Genomic DNA, 17,148 nt, shown 5'->3' with positions numbered 1-17,148 from the left:
GAATAGCTACAAGAGGTGTAGGTCTGAGGTACATTTGGGCAATTAATTTATTTGTATTTTTCTCTAGCACCACGAGACAATCATTGGCATCATATAAGCATCGTTTTGTTGTAAAACTCATTAGTTTTCTCTGTGAGTGTGACTCGTCGCTCATGTTCCATTTACTAACAAGATTTAATTAACATGATAATGTTATGGAATGTTCAACAGTATCTGGTGGCCCAGATAGAGTTTCTTCTTATAATGTACAGTGTGCCAGTGTGCTTCAAGGCACTTTTGACAATGCACGTCCATATTGGAAAGCACGGACATGAAAGTTTTAAACAGTTCCTATATTATTAAAGTGTGTCATTTGCAGGGATGACCCTTATCGTGTTTTAAATATAATCGGATTAGGAGAAAAGTGAACTATATTATAAAATAAAAATCGAAAAACGAAAATTTGTATACAGTATTATAAAACGAGAACTTAAATAATGACTATGTCGGATACAGAGCAGGTGGGACACTGCTGTATGAAGACTTAATGGTGTCCTAGAGTTAGTTGACGAGTGTAGAAGTATAGCTGGTTTATGAGTGCAAGAGTAGAGTTGGTTGATGAGTGGAGTTGATAGTGAGTGACCTGGGAACAAGAGAACACGAAGAAAGGAACCATTGAGACAGGCAGGATGCATACAAGGAATGTCTGATTAACAACACCAAGCAGATGTGCGGAGCTAAACAGTGGTAGGAAACTGAGTGAAACTGTTTAGTGGTGCGAATGAGAAAACAAATTGAAAGAGTAAGTGTTATGCAAAACAATAAGCAGAAAAAATGACTGAATGAAGTTAGGAAGAAAAATGAAACAATTTAAAAAAAAATGAATGAGGAGTTTGGAAGAAAAGTGAAAAAAAATGTTTAGAAACAAAAGAAGCTCTTTTGAAAAGAAGGAAGTGCAGAAATTGGAAATGTGTTAAATAATATACAGTACAAATATTAAAGACAAGCATGGGAAAAATGATAAACGGGTGAAGCAGAAATTAAAAGTCGACGGAGAGATTATACACTGAAAGTGTAAATGTGCACTTGTTCAGGTGTCATATACAGACATGTGTATACTTACTGCAGAATGGCTTGACCTCGAGAATATCCCAGTAGCGTCCGGTGCTCTTCAACTACCCGCTCCTCGCTGAAAACAAAAGACAAGCAGCTAAAATATCACTGTAAAATTAGGATTACATCACAACAAAAGCCAAGCACAACTTAAATAATTAATGGATCATCTCCCCCCACCATGTCCTAGTCGAGGACCGGGCCGCAGGGACGCTAAACCCCGAAATCATCTCAAGGTAACCACAAGGTTAGTCATATATACTGTACTGTAATTCACACTATACTGTATGTATGTAAACGGTTTCTAACCTAGTAACGGTTTCTAGTTTCTAGTAGAAAGCCTGTTTACTGTCCAACAGACATGATCCTTACTGGAAAAATGTGACTGATTCTCCCTTGTAAGCTGTTATACTATTCTATCCTTCAACCACAACTTTATCTAGAAATATGCAAAAGCATTTTAAGCTTACAAACGACAATGGTCAATTTTTAACACATGTGAAATAATAAAAAGAATTTAGTACAAGTTAGCAAACAAAATTCTTAATACAAAATTACAGTCCTGGAATAACCTATAGGAAATGGTGGAGAACATATACGTAAAAATAAATACAAATAAACAGGACCTAAATACCTATTCGAGACATAAAAATATGTCTCGAATGTCCTCATACCACTATATTTACTGAACTTGCAAAAAAAAAACCACTCCCCTGAAAAGTTAATTTAAGTAAACTAATAAATACCTTATAGAATACAAACTACGGCTCATTACGACGGTAATACAGCTTTTACCATGGCAAAGCTTGCCACCGACAGTCATGGTCTTTCCTCTCTAAAATGTAATGCTGAATCCCCCTCCAAACCATCATCTATCCCCCCTCCAAACCACCATCAACCCCCTTCCCCACCCCCTACCCTCAGTCACCCCTTACCCCCAATGCACACAAACAAGCTGCTCCCTAGTTCGACAGGTACTAATGACACCATTTCACCTGGGGAGGGGGGGCGCCACCCCCCACTACTCCACACACAATCGCACCCCCTGTGTATACACACACACACGCGGTGGGAAAAAACGTTCATTTTGGACCCCGGACACAACGTCCACCACACAGGGGAAAAAAATCAAACTTTCAATTATCGTTTCCAATGGTCTTTCCCGAAGATATTTTTTTGGGGGGGACGGGGAGGTATTGGTGGCAAAGAACTACCTCAAAGCAAAATCATCAGCATTCCAGGATACAATAGAGTTTTATAGGTACTAAACATATCACCACCCAGCCTCACCATGCCAGGTCGGCTTAAAACCTGTGATTATCCACCTCGCGGTCAAGACAGATTTATACACTGAACGACAGGCGATTTAGGCCAGCTGGGTGGTCACGATATATTAACCTCCTAACCATGCTACTGATTTCAGGGTGTTATTGGGTCCTGCTGAGCTTCCAGATATGACTAGGATCGACTGGGCCTTGCGGGTATAGAAATATTAAAAGTCTTTCCAAAGATATCTGCTTGATGGGGTTCTGGGAGTTCTTCTACTCCCCAAGCCTGACTTTTTTGTTGTTGTTGTTTTAGATTCAGCTACTGGAAACTAAAAGTTCCAAGTAGCACGGGCTATGGTGAACCCGTTGTGGACTTACCTGGCACAGGAGCGGGGCTGTAAGTTTTTTGCCAAGCCAGGCCTCGCTGGGTGTTCTTCTACTCCCCAAGCCCGGCCCGAGGCCAGGCTTGACTTGTGAGAGTATTAAACAGCGTGTGAGTATTACAACAAAATTTTCCAGCGCTGTGATGTTTATGCTATTGGATCCGCTATAGAGTGAGATGTGTGGGAAGGGTAGGAAGGAGAAAGCGGGAAAGCACCTCACCTCGTTAGAGTTAATTAACTTCTCGTACACACACCCTTGAGAGGTTCCCACGATGTCACCCGAAAATCTCATGCAGTTATCTCTAAGGTCAATCTCTAACCCTACACGCCATTTCTTTCTCTCTCTCTCTCTCTCTCTCTCTCTCTCTCTCTCTCTCTCTCTCTCTCTCTCTCTCTCTCTCTCTCTCTCTCTCTCTCTCTCTCTCTCTCTCTCTCTCTCTCTCTCCCACACACACACACACACACACACACACACACACACACGCCTACGGGAGCTAAACTTCACGTCCATGGAAGACAGAAAAGTAAGGAGAGACGATCACCACCTACAAAATTCTCAGGGGAATTGACAGGGTGGGCAAAGATAAACTATTTAGCATGAAGAAATGTATATGTTTATCACTCAGAATGTTCGGTAATATGTTTATTGTTTGTAATGCGGGTCTGTACTGAACGGGGTGAGAATAGCTTGAGCTACCTCATTCCTTTGGTTGTATTAATATCTCAATAAACGTATTTCAATTTTAATTTAGCAAGGGTGGAACACGAATAAGATTTCGTGAGCTTCTTTCAGTCTCCCGAGAGAAAATCCTACCCGAGATTACCACTGCACCTGCGTCAACCGACCAGTAATATTTACTTTGCCTCTGACACTTACAGCAGGAAGCTCCCACAAGCCCTTGTACCGTATGCTTCCTCCCATGGTGATACTCTACTCCCTCCCACGGTAATACAAGACTCCCACACACACAGAACACAACAATTGACCAGCGAAGCGCAGAATACTTCCCTGGAAGAGGCTCATTTGCGACAGACCAACAAGAGGATTTCTAAAGGAGGGAAACTGGCAAGTACTGTATAGCGATGATGGTAATGAAAGGGAGGGAGGGAATGAGAGAGAGGGAGGGAATGAGAGAGAGAGGGAGGGAATGGGAGAGAGAGAGAGGGAGGAGGAAGGAAACGAACGGGAAGGGGAAAGTAACTAGGAAGCAAACACGGCCAGCCATCCACCCACCAGATGAGGAAGTGGCTAAAAAGTGGCAATACCGTAGCTCTTGGAAAGCGTCGGTGCGTAAAGTGGTGGTGTGATGGGAAAGTACCAGTGTGGGGAAGGAAAAGTACCAACGCGGAATACGAAGGGGTTCAGGGATTATGGTGGCGAGGGGAAGGGTTTAGAATGTGGTGATGGTGGTGGTGGCAGTAAGAGTGTCGTTATGATGGTGGTGATGGGGGGGGGGGGGGAGGGGAAGAGGCAGGGAATCCAAGCGAATAGAACCTCTACCTTACCCCCCCCCCACCCCCCGTCAACCAACACACACACATCCCAATTTACACCCCCCAACAGGTTATAAACTTGTGTGACTATATACCCCTCTTGCAGGACAGACGCTGACTACTACCACCACCACCAACAACAACACTACTTCTACCACCCACGACATCAACCACAACAACTAGCATCAGTGGTTACCTCATCTCCACTACAATCCCCGTCAGACTTAACCAGAGATCACAGCTTCAAACACCAGGGGCCAGCTACCCACCAGGGAGTAGAATAGGTATAGTAGCTACCCACCACCACCACCACCACCACCACTACTACCACCATCATAACTACCTACGAGACGCCACACACAAAAAAACGGCTACTGTTGCTCCACTCAAACGGGACAATGGTTTTAAACTCGGCCATTAATCTTGGGCGAAACAGAGCTGGCGGGGTGACCGCTCCTCACTTCCATATCAAGGCCTTTTAAGATGGGTGGGGGAGAAGGGGGGGTGTTATTGGGGTGGGGTTTAAGGGTGAGGGGAGGGGGTTGTGGGGGGGGGGAGTGGGAGGCATTTGTTTGGGACCAAAGAAAGGGGGGGCGGGGGGTATTTAGGGTTCTTATATATATTTGGAGAGGAAATGGAATGGAAGAAGGAATGGAACGGTGGGAACATACAAGTTGGAATAGGAAAGAGGGAAGGAGGGAGGGAATGAGATATGGAGGAAAGGAATGGGTAGAGAGAGAGAAGGAAATGAATGAAAGAGGGGGAAGGGCACAGACGTGACAGACGTGACCTTGAAGGCTTCAGGTCACTCTTGAAGGTCAGGCTCCTCCTCAAGGTCAGGTCACAGGTCACTCTTGAAGGTCAGAGTGTATGGAGCGACGCATCTAACCTGACGGGGGAGGGGAGGGGAGGGGAGGGGGGAGGGGAAATCTCGAGTCGCTCAGTAAACTCAATAACAACGAGGATGATATCTTGTGAGACTCAGCGGGATTCCAACGAGTGGAATTGGCGCCAAAAACGCGGGGAGGAGCCGCCTTGGAAGTAAACAGTAGATGAGAAAGTGATCAGAAAGCGGTAATAAGGATTGGACAGTGGCAGTGCGGTGGGGGAAGTTTCCCGGATCAGTGGGGGAAGTTTTTCGGAGCAGTGGGAGAAGTTTCCCGAAGCGGTGGGGGAGAAGTTTCCCGGAGCGGTGGGGGAAGTTTCGCCGGGGCGGTGGAGGGGAAGTTTCGCCGGGACGAAGAAAGTTTCGGATGGACGAAAATATCTTCCTGTAGAAAGACATTTTCTTCTGTTATTATTCTTAACATACTTAAGTACATGGGGCCAGATTCACGAAGGAGTTACGCAAGTACTTACGAACGTGTACATCTTTCCTCAATCTTTAGCGGCTTTGTTTCCAATTATTAATCAGTTTACAAGCATGAAAACTTGCCAATCAACTGTTGTTATTGTAATAAACAGCCTCCTGGTGCTTCGGAGCTCATTAACTGTTTAATAATTGTAAACAAAGCCGCCAAAGATTGAGAAAAGATGTACAGGTTCGTAAGTGTTTGCGTAACTTCTTCGTGAATCTAACCCATGGGCATTTATGCAGCTACCGTGGACCATCTGAAGCAAAAATTGTGTCAAGAGCTAGTAGCCATGTGGTACTAAAATACCCACAGGGTGATGGTCTGAGACCCTCAAGAGTCCTGTGGGACTCTTAAACCTCCTACGGGCTCACCATAGCCTGTGCTACTAGAAAGTTGTTCCGAGTAGCTGAATCTATAACAACAACAACATCTTAAACCTCACAGTTGAAGCACTCACATCAATGTTTGCGCAAGATGCAACATGAATGAGGAAAGTTATAGCACATCATTACTGTAAGGTAATATTGTGGAGTAGGCCGAACCAGCATGGAACCCCCGCATAAATAAAGTAGAGCAAGTCCAAAAGATATGCAACGAGTCTCTTGTCTCAACTGGAAAAGATAAAAGAGGATACTACACTAGAGGACAGTTCGTCAATTTCGCGAGCCAAATACGACGATTTTTGGCCATTTTCTAAACGTCAAAATGCGACGCGCTATTAGGAAGACGGGTTGATTCATTAGCTCGAGAATTATATATAACAAGAAACCGAAGACTGATACAGACATCTCCCGTCACGCAGGATGCAGTCGCACCTCCACAGATCTCCAGTATCAGCTCTTGATACTGGTAATGGCTCAAAAGGGCCACCACTTACGAGCTATTCATGCCCGTGCCACCTTTTGGGTGGATTAATCTTCATCAATCAATCGAAGATTGATAGTCACTGGGCTAGAAATCTTGCTAGTTGTGGACCCAGGAGACACATGAAGGTGAGCATACGACCTAAGACTCATAAAGCAGCCCGGGCGGTCCCGCCTTAAACATTCATATGAGCGGAGTCTCAGCCGGGAAAAATCTATTATGTTAATATCACAGTATCTGAGTCCCTTCCCCCTTCTGCCACCCCTCTTCCGCATTCACGGAAACAGAAAGGGTAAGAGACGTACAGAGAGAGAGAGACATGCAGAGAGACGTACAGAGAGAGAGAGAGAGAACGCATAACCCAGCAATAGCAAGCTCCAACCATTGTGCAATAAAAACCGCCATAGGTGGATGACATAAAAGGGGTCACATAAATATCTGACGTTCCCCGGCGCGGATCATAAACTCATCCGAAATGGGCGCCATGGGAAGGCGGTCGACGGCCCTGGGTGTTGGACCAACGTTGCACCGCCCTCCCAAAGGTAAAACTTCGCCCGCAAAAACCTTCCATGGGGAAGGGTGTTCTCTGTTCCAGGGCCAACCTTTTCCGCGCACCACTTCCAGGCCTAGCAAATGTTCTTAGACCCTGGCGAGCGAGGGGTAGAGGGCGGGAGGAATGAGAGACAAAGAGAACGGGATTGTTCTTCGGCTCAGTTCGTTCCCAGTTCGCCCAGCAGTAACTAGGGACAAGGGACAGGGGGGAGGTCTTGTGCTAGGGGAGTGTAGGGTAAGGCTTGACAATTTTGCAGAGATGATGATAACACAGATGTTGAATTGATGACTATTCGTGCTTCGAGAAATAGATTGAGTTTACGGGTTTTCCAGCTTGCCTGTCAGGGATGGATAAAGACGCCTAGTTGGAGAGCGGGTCGCGGGGGGCCATTGATTCCCGGAACCTGAGGGCTGCACAAGGGAGACCGAGCAGGACCAGGGAAGGGTACTCACCAGTACTGGAGAGAAGGGTGCTCCCTAATTACACTGGTGGGTATCAGCTGGTTCTTCTTCAGTTGAGTGCGGGTACACGATTCACTGCAAGTAGACATGTGTGAAAATAAGACATGTATGCGTATGTATGAAAGTAGACATGCATACTGAGATGAGCGCTAGTGTATAACATACTTATCCTTGCAAAAGGTCAAGTCTTATTCTAAGTTATTAATACGTCAATTTCAGTATTAGTATTATCAATTATTATTTATTTACCCTACAATTTAACGGTAATAATACAAATTATATGATAATCAGGCATAAACACAGGAGAGGGAGCCCTTGGGCAAGCCAGGTGAGGTAAGGTAACCCAGGTAAGGTAAGGTAAACCTACAGGGAGAATGTATACTCACTGGATAAAATCCCCGTAGGCTGCCTGTAGAGCAAGGGCTGCTAGTCTGAAGGCCGTGTCGCTCTCCACCTCCAATCCTCCCTGCAACAGAATACCTTCGTCAGTCCTCAACACTTACATCACAAACTCCTTCATGTGCTAAATCAATGTGGTTAAGGTACGCGCTTCAATTGTAATAAGAATGAGGTATCTTTCCCCGCATAAGCAGGTTGTCAAAACCACACACACACACACACACACACACACACACACACACACACACACACACACACACACACACACACACACACACACACACACACACACACACACACACACACACACACAGACACACACACACACACACACACACGCTCCACACAAAAAATGTCACAAGTACAAAAATCAGGAAAGATTCCTTGCTTCCTTTACAGGTTGAATGGCCTGGGGGAGTGAGGCGTTGACTTGAAGAGCTTCAACGGCTGTTGCTGTCTGACGCGCCGCCAGCACCACTAACACCACCAACCAGCACCGCTAGCACCACCAGCACCGCTAGCACCACCAGCCAGCACCACCACCAGCGCCATCAGTGAGTGGTGGAGGAGGACGATACCATCAGCATGGTCACTCCCGGCCAAGATAATGTCCTCCAGAGCATTAAAGTTTCCCACACACCCACAGCCCCACTGTTTCCACCCTGGATGCTCCCCCTATTCCCCAAGATTTACCCCCCACCTAATCTCCCCTATCAAGGCTTAGTAAGACTGGAAAACATGGCGCTTTGTGAGATCGAGAAATGTAAATCCTCAAAGCCCTTCAACCATCAACATGGTCTCCACCCACACCAGGAGAGCAACCCACCCATAACCTGTCCTTCTTTCCCATAATTACATCCCCGCCTTACATTTTTGCGGGCCAAATATGACAGCCAGGTCTGAAGGATCCATCAAACTCTGACACTCCATCATCACATTCCGCTATACTGCTCGTCTACCGACCCACGAGGCTCCCAACCTCATTCCTACTGTCCCGCCATCATTCTTCGCTGCTCCTAAATCATTCCAATCGTCCATCTACTCACTCGTGGCCCCATTCAATGGGTGCGCACTGTGAGGGTATTGTGGTAGACTTGTATGGGTGGGTAGCAGGTGGTCAGCTGAGAATTGGTAGGTAGCCAGGCTGGGGGTAGGAACAACACGCGCCGTTACAACAGGCAGCCGGATAGAGGCCACTACAACAGGTAGCCGGGTAGAGGCCACTACAACAGGTAGCCGGGTAGAGGCCACTACAACAGGCAGCCGGGTAGAGGCCACTACAACAGGTAGCCGGGTAGAGGCCACTACAACAGGTAGCCGGGTAGAGGCCACTACAACAGGTAGCCGGGTAGAGGCCACTACAACAGGCAGCCGGGTAGAGGCCACTACAACAGGCAGCCGGGTAGAGGCCACTACAACAGGCAGCCGGGTAGAGGCCACTACAACAGGTAGCCGGATAGAGGCCACTACAACAGGCAGCCGGGTAGAGGCCACTACAACAGGTAGCCGGGTAGAGGCCACTACAACAGGCAGCCGGGTAGAGGCCACTACAACAGGCAGCCGGGTAGAGGCCACTACAACAGGCAGCCGGGTAGAGGCCACTACAACAGGCAGCCGGGTAGAGGCCACTACAACAGGCAGCCGGGTAGAGGCCACTACAACAGGCAGCCGGATAGAGGCCACTACAACAGGTAGCCGGGTAGAGGCCACTACAACAGGTAGCCGGGTAGAGGCCACTACAACAGGTAGCCGGGTAGAGGCCACTACAACAGGTAGCCGGGTAGAGGCCACTACAACAGGCAGCCGGATAGAGGCCACTACAACAGGTAGCCGGGTAGAGGCCACTACAACAGGTAGCCGGATAGAGGCCACTACAACAGGTAGCCGGGTAGAGGCCACTGCAACAGGCAGCCGGGTAGAGGCCACTACAACAGGTAGCCGGGTAGAGGCCACTGCAACAGGCAGCCGGGTAGAGGCCACTACAACAGGTAGCCGGGTAGAGGCCACTACAACAGGTAGCCGGGTAGAGGCCACTGCAACAGGCAGCTGGGTAGAGGGCACTACAACAGGCAGCTGGGTAGAGGGCACTACAACAGGTAGCCGGGTAGAGGGCACTACAACAGGTAGCTGGGTAGAGGCCACTACAACAGGTAGCCGGGTAGAGGGCACTACAACAGGTAGCCGGGTAGAGGCCACTACAACAGGTAGCCGGGTAGAGGCCACTACTGTAATGACCCTGATTGTAATACCTCGCCTTGTATCTATCTCGACCGCGCACTCCGCTACTACCACTGAGCTAACCGTGCAATCTCCGCTCTTTCTATGGTAATAACAGATGCTATACCGATCATATAAGATGTTAACACTCGGGCCGTCATACGAAGACGTAAACCAGTACACAGAGGAAGGAGAGAGAGAGGAAGAGGGAGGCAGAGCGAGAGGAGAGAGAGAGGAGAGCGAGAACGAGAGCAAGGGAGGGAGAACGAGAGCGAGTGAGGGCGAGGGAGAGTGAGACACTAGTGAGGGAGAGTGAGACAGAAAGATAGAGATAATCGTAGTCACAACCTATCGTATGAGTTACCGAGTGACGCTGCCACCACCCTGAGTTACCGGACAGGGGACCGGAGTGAGAGTCGTAGGTCTTGCAGATGGAGTAACCTACCAGGACAGGTGTAGGGGACAATTGAACGGTACAAGGATCCTGGCCTGACACTCGAATAATCCTGACCACTTGGGAACTATAGTGTACACAAGAATAAGGCGGGACACACCAACACTAATACCTCAACACGGAAGACGAACGGGGGGAGGAGTACTGAATAATTAAGAGCACTAGGTCACTAGGGCAAAGGGGACGGTAGGCCCAATATCACTAAAGCAAGGAACCATTAATACACATTTAATAACACTTAATATCTGACTTTATTTGAAATAATTAAATAAGACACTCCCTAACTATATTCCCTACTAGAGGCCAAGGGTACTGAATGAGGTGCTTTAGTACAAGAGAGCCGTACTTACTCGTATGTTGTTCCACCGTTTCCCTGGAGATGATGTTCTTTCCCAGAGTCCACACACACCTCCCTACTGGGCTGTGCCCACTCAACTGACTCTCCTGATCTACTGCTCCTCAGCTGAACATGAGGGTTTTGCATTTGTTGTTTAGGGGTTAATCCCTGAAGATTACCATGACGGCATCAATTCTGACCTCTTTGTGATTCGATGACCGTTGACCTGACTCTATGGCTAACTTATACAGAGGTGTAACTTTTACATTGTCTGCCGTCGCCTGACTGGCGCCTGTGGGTTGTTCATCCTCCACGTGGCCTGTTCATGCTGTTATGATGTTCATGTACTATGTACTGCTCTCTTGTTACACTACAACAGGTAGCCGGGTAGAGGCCAGGGACCGATACAATAGGCAATTGGCTGTGAGTAACGAAGCTTCACCTGTACACTTGGAGTGTCATCGTGGACTGTGGACCACTGTTACCTGACCCACACATGCAAATGGACCAGACCCGCTCGCACATTCCTTCCCGGGTCTCCGCCTACCTCCAGGCACGCAAGCACGCACGCACACGTATCAAATTTACAACTAAATATGATAAAAACGTGAGAAATCAGGCCTTGCATTAATCTACGAACGTTCGGAAGTCGGAGCTAAGAGCCTCCCTAGTTCGACCCCTGCAAGACCTGGACAAACTGCAGGAATAGTCAGACAAGTGGCTGCTAGACTTCAACCCAGGCAAATGCAACATAATGAAGACATGATATTCCAGGACTCTGCCAGAAGGAAAGGATCTATAAGGAGAGAGCGTCAAGTCATTACGAATATATAGGACTTGGAAGGGAATTGGATAAGGGTTTAGGATGGGACGGGGGAAAGGAATGGTGCCCAAGCACTTAGACGGTCGGGTATTGAACGCCGACCTGCACAAAGCGAGATCCTATCTCTTTAGAAGCACCTACAAACCCGGCAGCGTTCGCTGCATGTATAATACACGACTGGATAAGGAGAGCATTGCCTTCAGAAATCTGAATAAGGTGACTCTCTGAATTCTGTGAGCCGCATATCTGAGATCGGTTCTGGAATATGCGTTCAATTAACTTTGAGCTTCGCCTCCTCAGTTCCGCCTCTCATCTTTACCTAGCAAATTTTCTCACATTTGAAGGTGGGATGTTGTTTAAGATTCGCGGTAGCACGGGCTATGGCGAGCCCGTAGTGGGTGGGATGGAGTCTGCTTCCCTCTGCTGCCTACTTAATGCATTCCATTTGTTCACTACTATGGCATGAAAAGATTACAAATGTCTCTTGAGGCTCAGTTGAGTACTTAAGTTTCCACTTGTATCCCCTTGTTCGTACTACCTGTGTCCCCTTGTTCGCTCCACCCGTGTCCCCTTGTTCGTTCCACCCGTGTCCCCTTGTTCGTACCACCCGTGTCTCCTTGTTCGTACCACCTGTGTCCCCTTGTGCGTACTACCCGTGTCCCCTTGTGCGTACTACCCATGTCCCCTTGTTCGTTCTACCCATTGTTCGTTCTGTGTCCCATTGTTCATACTCTCCCTCCCTCCCTCCCTTCCTTCCCCCTCTCTCTCTCTCTCTCTCTCTCTCTCTCTCTCTCTCTCTCTCTCTCTCTCTCTCTCTCTCTCTCTCTCTCTCTCTCTCTCTCTCTCTCTCTCCTTCTGTCACTCGCTGCCCCCCAGCAGAGGTGAGTGTGATCAGTCTGCTTCAGTGTGTAAACTGTACACCCGAGGCCAGGTGTGTTTACACCTTACCTGCTTAATGGGTTCCCTCTACCCCCTAATGAAGGCAAGGGGGGGGGATAATGAGGGAGGGGGTGGATGGGGGGGGGGGGATGCGCATCGGTCAGCCAATGGAGTCATACCTGGGTCTCACCTGAAGAGGTTTCTGGGAGTTCTTCTACTTCCCCGAGCCCGGCCTGAGGCCAGGCTCGACTTGTGATAACTTGGTCCAACAGGCTGTTTGTTGCTTAGAGCGGCCCCACAGGCCCGCATATCCGCCACAGTTTGGTTAGTCCCGACACTTCTTATCGTTGCACTTACTATAGACAGGCCGCCTGACATCATACTATGTTCCACATTTGCATTTTTTGTTCATTTTTGTCCATGTTTGTTTTGTTTTTTGTTGTTTGTTTTTGTCCATGTTTGTTCATGTTTGTCCACATTTGCATTTTTGTTCCACATTTGACACACTATGTTCCACATTTGCATACGGGAATAAACAGCTAAACTTCACGTCCTTGTACTCACTGATAGCTGAGTACTGATAGGTATGTACATTTCTACAGGAGGTCAGTTACCTTCTCCCTCCCCCCCCTTCCCCAACAACACCAGTAGATAGGTGTTGTAGTAGATAGGGTAGATCAAGTAGATAGGGAGACGTCCGTAGACCAAAACTGCAATTAATATCCATATACACTGATGGATTAAGAACATAAGAACAAAGGCAACTGCAGAAGGCCTATTGGCCCATACGAGGCAGCTCCTATTCTATAACCACCCAATCCCACTCATATACATGTCCAACCCGCGCTTGAAACAATCGAGGGACCCCACCTCCACCACGTTACGCGGCAATTGGTTCCACAAATCAACAACCCTGTTACCTGGTTGATACCTGGTTGATACCTGGTTGATGGGGTTCTGGGAGTTCTTCTACTCCCCAAGCCCGGCCCGAGGCCAGGCTCGACTTGTGAGAGTTTGGTCCACCAGGCTGTTGCTTGGAGCGGCCCGCAGGCCCACATACCCACCTCAGCCCGGTTGGTCCGGCACTCCTTGGAGGAATAAATCCAGTTTCCCCTTGAAAATGTCCTTACTGAACCAGTATTTACCCAAGTCTTTCCTAAATCTATTGTCCTGAAGGAGGGATTGTCCTGACCTTTGATGTCAGGTGCCTTGGTGTTGACACGTCTGATTGTTCTCTGGACCTGTTGGACGGTTGTGGTTCGTAAGGTGGCACTCGGTGCTACCTTACTGTGATTCGTAAGGCTGTGGTTCATGAGGCTGTGATTCGTAAGGCTGTGGTTCGTAAGGCTGTGGTTCGTAAGGCTGTAATTCGTGAGGCTGTGATTCGTAAGGCTGTGGTTCGTAAGGCTGTGGTTCGTAAGGCTGTAATTCGTGAGGCTGTGATTCGTAAGGCTGTGATTCGTAAGGCTGTGATTCGTAAGGCTGTGGTTCGTAAGGCTGTAATTCGTAAGGCTGTAATTCGTGAGGCTGTGATTCGTGAGGCTGTGATTCGTAAGGCTGTGGTTCATGAGGCTGTGGTTCGTAAGGCTGTGGTTCGTAAGGCTGTAATTCGTAAGGCTGTGGTTCGTAAGGCTGTGGTTCGTAAGGCTGTGGTTCGTAAGGTTGTGGTTCATGAGGCTGTGATTCGTAAGGCTGTGGTTCGTAAGGCTGTAATTCGTAAGGCTGTGGTTCATGAGGCTGTGGTTCGTAAGGCTGTGGTTCGTAAGGCTGTAATTCGTAAGGCTGTGGTTCGTAAGGCTGTGGTTCGTAAGGCTGTGGTTCGTAAGGCTGTGGTTCGTAAGGCTGTGGTTCATGAGGCTGTGATTCGTAAGGCTGTGATTCGTAAGGCTGTGGTTCGTAAGGCTGTAATTCGTGAGGCTGTGATTCGTAAGGCTGTGATTCGTAAGGCTGTGGTTCATGAGGCTGTGGTTCGTAAGGCTGTGATTCGTAAGGCTGTAATTCGTGAGGCTGTGATTCATGAGGCTGTGGTTCATGAGGCTGTGGTTCATGAGGCTGTGATTCGTAAGGCTGTGGTTCGTGAGGCTGTGATTCGTGAGGCTGTGATTCGTAATTCTGTGGTTCATGAGGCTGTGGTTCGTAAGGTTGTGGTTCATGAGGCTGTGATTCGTAAGGCTGTGATTCGTAAGGCTGTGGTTCGTAAGGCTGTGGTTCGTAAGGCTGTGGTTCGTAAGGCTGTGATTCGTAAGGCTGTGGTTCATGAGGCTGTGGTTCGTAAGGCTGTGATTCGTAAGGCTGTAATTCGTGAGGCTGTGATTCATGAGGCTGTGGTTCATGAGGTTGTGGTTCGTAAGGCTGTGATTCGTAAGGCTGTGGTTCATGAGGCTGTGGTTCGTAAGGCTGTGATTCGTAAGGCTGTAATTCGTGAGGCTGTGATTCATGAGGCTGTGGTTCATGAGGCTGTGGTTCGTAAGGCTGTGATTCGTAAGGCTGTGGTTCGTGAGGCTGTGATTCGTGAGGCTGTGGTTCGTAAGGCTGTAATTCGTGAGGCTGTGATTCATGAGGCTGTGGTTCATGAGGCTGTGGTTCGTAAGGCTGTGGTTCGTAAGGCTGTGATTCGTAAGGCTGTGGTTCGTGAGGCTGTGATTCGTGAGGCTGTGGTTCATGAGGCTGTGGTTCGTAAGGCTGTGATTCGTAAGGCTGTAATTCGTGAGGCTGTGATTCATGAGGCTGTGGTTCATGAGGCTGTGGTTCGTAAGGCTGTAATTCGTAAGGCTGTGGTTCATGAGGCTGTGGTTCGTAAGGCTGTGATTCGTAAGGTGGCACTCAGTGCCAAAGCTCTTTCCAAGATGTATTGCTTGTATTGTAGTTATGCCACACAGCTCAGTTTTCCTCTAGATTTGTGATCCCTTTGTTGCGCGTGACTGAGGGGAATAGAGTTGATGGTGGGAGTAAGGGAGAGAGCATAATAGGTAGAATGGAGATAGGAGAAAAATGGGAATGGGTCAGAAAATGGCAACAAGAAGGCAGGTGCCTACGTCAGGTGACAGATAGACACCAGGCATGCAGGCAGGGGAGAAGGGATACCGTAGGGAGGAATAGGGTGAGGGAGGAGGGGAAGGTGGTGTTGCCGAAGAAAGAAAAGGAAGAAAAGGAGGAGAGGGAGAGAAAGGAAGAGGATAAGAAGGAGAAACAAACAACGTACCAGCATACACACACACACACACACACACACACTCAGGAATCTGTACACCAGTTGATTGACAGTTGAGAGGCGGGACCAAAGAGCCAAAGCTCAACCCCCGCAAGCACAAACAGGTGAGTCCACATACACTGCTATAATGGTTCACACTTATGAATGAACAAAGTGCTTGTGCTCGCCCCCCAGGTGTATATATATAGTGTGAATGAGCGTATGAATGTATCCATTAAATATATAACTGCTCCCACTCACAACTTGAAATGAATTGGGAGGGACCTTAATCAAAATGGCGCGAATGCTAAATTCCACCTCATTTTTGTTTAACCGACCACATCTGACCCCCACACACCTGATCCTCACACCTGGTCCCCCCCCCCCCCCATAGCACTCTGCTAGGTACATACTGTGCACTGTAAAGACTCATAGCTCACAGTACTATGCATGGAACGAAAGTACATAAATCCTCACACACATTAACAGTAGAAAAGGTCCTATTCAATCCCCCTCATTAAGTCTCTCATATCTCAGCCTCATATCACTCTGCAAGCAGGCTGTTGTTATCAGTCAAATGTACACATATGAACTGTAAATACTAATAATAGTAATGCGAGTAGGAGGCCTGGTCGAGGACCGGGCCGCGGGGACGCTAAGCCCCGAAACCATCTCAAGGTAACTATGGCAACAGGAGATTGAATAATTAATGAAAAAAACGCATTATAACTGTTGTGAATTGACAGTTAACTACCCCCCCCCTCCCCCCATTCAAGTTTCCTCGTAGCAGTTGTGGATAATTTAGGCTTCGGATAGCAAAAATTATATTTGGATAACAAGTTTTTTAATCAATTGTGTTTTTTGAAACAATTATCAATTAATAACAAATCGCGTACGAATAAATGACGTGAAATAATCTTGTTATCTTGAGATGATTTCGGGGCTTTTTAGTGTCCCCGCGGCCCGGTCCTCGACCAGGCCTCCACCCCCCCCAGGAAGCAGCAGCCCGTGACAGCTGACTAACACCCAGGTACCTATTTTACTGCTAGGTAACAGGGGGCATAGGATGAAAGAAAGTCTGCCCATTGTTTCTCGCCGGTGCCTGGAATCGAACCCAGGACCACAGGATCACAAGTCCAGCGTGCTGTCCGCTCGGCCGACCGGCTCCTGTGGGGTAGGATCTTCAGGAGCAGCTCCAATCCAACGTCTAATCAACGCCATTAACGTCCAATCAACGCCAGCGTTGTAGCCTGTAGCAATGGAATCACAACTACAATCCCCCTTAGTGTGAAAGAACAACAAATAAAATGATTGATTATCCGGTGGCGCCAACAAGGCGATTGTTCATTGGCTGGTGTCGGAGGGCCGGACAAGGAGGC

The 17,148-nt window shown here is 48.0% G+C and overlaps 1 protein-coding gene across 7 annotated transcripts in view; it reads right to left on the bottom strand.

The window, feature by feature from the left end:
* Nucleotides 1-17,148, bottom strand: part of LOC123771068 (FERM domain-containing protein 4B) — a 224,006-nt gene that overhangs the window by 18,207 nt on the left and 188,651 nt on the right. For all 7 annotated transcript variants that reach the window (XM_069309581.1, XM_069309585.1, XM_069309582.1 and 4 more), the window contains 3 exons: nucleotides 7,857-7,936; nucleotides 7,462-7,545; nucleotides 1,103-1,168 (listed from right to left, as the gene is read on the bottom strand). In XM_069309581.1, the coding sequence (XP_069165682.1) occupies nucleotides 1,103-1,168; nucleotides 7,462-7,545; nucleotides 7,857-7,936 (230 nt within the window). The remainder of the gene's footprint in view (nucleotides 1-1,102; nucleotides 1,169-7,461; nucleotides 7,546-7,856; nucleotides 7,937-17,148) is intronic.

This window comes from Procambarus clarkii, chromosome 65, assembly GCF_040958095.1.
Source record: "Procambarus clarkii isolate CNS0578487 chromosome 65, FALCON_Pclarkii_2.0, whole genome shotgun sequence".
In the NCBI taxonomy this organism is placed as follows: Eukaryota; Metazoa; Arthropoda; class Malacostraca; order Decapoda; family Cambaridae; genus Procambarus; species Procambarus clarkii.
Note: the sequence above shows the minus strand (reverse complement) of the source record. Positions and strands in the feature narration are given on the sequence as shown.